The following is a 2,986-nucleotide window of genomic DNA, read 5'->3' as shown; positions in this document are numbered from 1 at the left end:
GCTATATCCCCTTCTATTTCGTTAAATGCTTCAAGTAACTTGTCTCTAAGTCTCTGTCCGTTTGCAGGGTCTTTAAGCTTCCACACCCTTCTCCTCCAAGCCTGTCTAATTCTGGGCACCCATTTTGCCTTGATCCCAAAGTCGCTAACTACTAATCTATGTTGTGGGGTACATTCTTCGCCAGGGTAGGTTTTGGCATTTATAAGCCGCCCTCTTTCCCTATTTCTGGCGAGGATGTAGTCGATTTGGCTAGAGTGTCTGCCGGAGCGGTAGGTGACTAGGTGACTGGCAGGTTTCCTGAAGTTGGTATTGCAGACCATAAGATCGGTTGCATCATGTGTGGTGGGGCATTAACATAAACTCATGAGTGGTTAGGTATAAATGTGTCTATGTATTTACATAAGTGCGTACATACGTTCTTGCGTGTATGGGTGCAAATGTGTGTGTGTGTATATATGCATGCATTTATATAAAAACACTATTTACATATATACACATGTTCATATATATATATATATATGTGTGTATACGTGTGTGTGTATTTATATATATGTATGAGTATGTGTACATATGTACGTATAACTATATGTATGTAGATATGTGTGTATATGTGTGCATGCGTGTGTATAGGAATGTGCCTGTGTGTGTGTGTATATATATATATATATATATATATATATATATATATACATGGGCTTGTGTATGTATACATGGGTGTGTGTGTGTAAGTGTATAGGTATGTGTGCATGTATATGTGCGTAAATTACAGTGATGTAAACACACCAACATCAGTTATCAAGCAATGGTGGGGAGACAAACACAGACATGCAAACATATACACACATACACACACACACGCACACACACAAACACACATATATACGACGGGCTTCCTTCAGTTTCCATCTATCAAATTCGCTTACAGGGCTTTGGGTGATCTGAGGCTATAGTAGGGGACACTTGCCCAAGGTACCATGCAGTGAGATTGAACCTGGAACCATGTGGTTGGTAAGCAAGCTACTTACCACACAGTCACTCCTGCGCCTAGGGTATGGTTTAAGAGAATTTGGTCTCTGCTTCTAGTAGGTTTAATAACTGTGAATAAGAGAGGTAAAACCAATTGAATCAGTTCAGGATGTTATATGTGACCAGACACACAGGAGGTAATTGGATGGTTTAACCAACTAGAAATAAATAAATACAGTAAATTCATTCAAGCAGACATTGAGGGATATTATGCCAGCATTAACCCTATTCTCCTAAATAAGGCATTAATCTACTTTAAGAATAATTCAAATCTCTCTAAACATGAGATCAACATAATACTAGCAGCACATGGAACTAGTAGATTTTGATGGCAAAATGTGGAACCGGTCCAACAGAGAACACATTCGAAATAGCTATGGGATCCTCAGATTCCACACAAGTCACTGACCTAGTCAGAGTCTGTATCCTATCCCTGATCCAGCCCTATTTCCCAGGAATCAGCAGAGGTCTGTACAGGGATGATGCGCTTTTTTTCATAAATGGATGCAGTAAAGTGGAGCTTGAAAACACAAAAAATCTTTACTTAAATTCTTGGACTCTCAATAACCATAGATAATGAATACTGTAGGGTAAACTTCTTAGATGCTACTTTCAATTTAGATTCTGGGCTGCATGAACCATTTCATAAGCCCAATGAGAGCCTAAAATATTTACACATTAGATCTAATCATTTACCATCAATAGGGAATTAGTAAAGAACATTTCAGCTAGAGTATCCAAATTATCTGCCAATGAAGATATATTCAACAAACACGCACCCTATTATAATGCCGCTCTAACCACATCCAGCTACCATGTGAAAATCAAATACATGGGTAGCAGCAATAATAATTATAGTAATAACCTAGACAACTCTGGGAATAACCCCACCAAACACAATGCAAACCACACATACAACGTTCAAAACCTGGGTAAAAACAGAACCCCATAAGAATAGGACAATCAATAGTAGGTACATGAGAACCAATAATGGGATAAAGACAAATAGCGATGGACAACACATCAGCACCATTAAACATAGGATACCACAAACAAATAAACCTAATAGGAGATAAAAAAAAAACAAAACATGATCTCCTCTGATACAACGCAATCTGGGGCTCAAACATCTCATCCAGGATCAGGAAACAGTTCTTCACCACACTCAATCATTGCTTCCCTAAAAACGATATGTACAGCCAATTATTCAACCACATTCATATGATTAACAATCAAAAACTAAGATAGCATGCAAATAAACATCGAAAACAGGCCCATAAAAATTAATGGAGACCCATATAGTAACCCTAGTGACAATGAAAATACCAACCAAATAACGCATCACAGTTACAAAAACTCAAACAATAACACTAACCAACAAAAAAACCACAACTACAACAATGACTTTAGCAACCCACCAACACATGATGGCCACAACAACTCAAACAACAACACAAACATACCCAGAAATAATAAAAATAGTAACAGGTCAGCCATGAGCACAAATGAAAATAGCACCAACTGGACAGGTACTGGCCATACACACACAAACAAGAAAACTGGAAACCTGTACTCATGCAGGGATCAATCAAAATGTCCTCTGGGTAACCGATGCAAGAGAAGCAATGTAGCATACAAGTACACTGTAAACACTAAAGAAGCCCATATGTGTATATTGGTGCATCAGACAATCATCATCCTCATCATCATCGTTTAACGTCCGCTTTCCATGCTAGCATGGGTTGGACGATTTGACTGAGGACTGGTGAAACCAGATGGCTACACCAGACTCTAATCTGATTTGGCAGAGTTTCTACAGCTGGATGCCCTTCCTAACGCCAACCACTCAGAGTGTAGTGGGTGCTTTTACGTGTCACCCGCACGAAGGCCAGTCAGGTGGTACTGGCAATGGCCACGCTCAAAATGGTGTATTTTATGTGCCACCCGCACAAGAGCCAGT

At 39.3% G+C, this 2,986-nt stretch overlaps 3 protein-coding genes across 5 annotated transcripts in view; 2 read left to right on the top strand and 1 right to left on the bottom strand.

The window, feature by feature from the left end:
- Positions 1–2,986, top strand: part of LOC106869388 (fatty acyl-CoA reductase 1) — a 422,225-nt gene that overhangs the window by 185,605 nt on the left and 233,634 nt on the right. The gene's annotated exons all lie outside the window — the stretch shown is intronic.
- LOC106882603 (putative fatty acyl-CoA reductase CG5065) overlaps positions 1–2,986 on the bottom strand; it is a 125,191-nt gene that overhangs the window by 14,379 nt on the left and 107,826 nt on the right. The window contains exon 3 of one of the 2 annotated variants that reach the window (XM_052969543.1): positions 12–1,095. The exons of the other annotated variant lie outside the window; for it this stretch is intronic. Coding sequence (XP_052825503.1) covers positions 1,089–1,095 — 7 coding nt within the window. The 3' untranslated portion in view covers positions 12–1,088. Of the gene's footprint in view, positions 1–11; positions 1,096–2,986 lie in introns of those variants that run through there. 2 annotated transcript variants of the gene reach the window in all.
- Positions 1–2,986, top strand: part of LOC106873138 (histone acetyltransferase KAT8) — an 86,188-nt gene that overhangs the window by 43,803 nt on the left and 39,399 nt on the right. The window lies entirely within an intron of this gene.

Source organism: Octopus bimaculoides, chromosome 7 (assembly GCF_001194135.2).
Source record: "Octopus bimaculoides isolate UCB-OBI-ISO-001 chromosome 7, ASM119413v2, whole genome shotgun sequence".
In the NCBI taxonomy this organism is placed as follows: Eukaryota; Metazoa; Mollusca; class Cephalopoda; order Octopoda; family Octopodidae; genus Octopus; species Octopus bimaculoides.
Note: the sequence above shows the minus strand (reverse complement) of the source record. Positions and strands in the feature narration are given on the sequence as shown.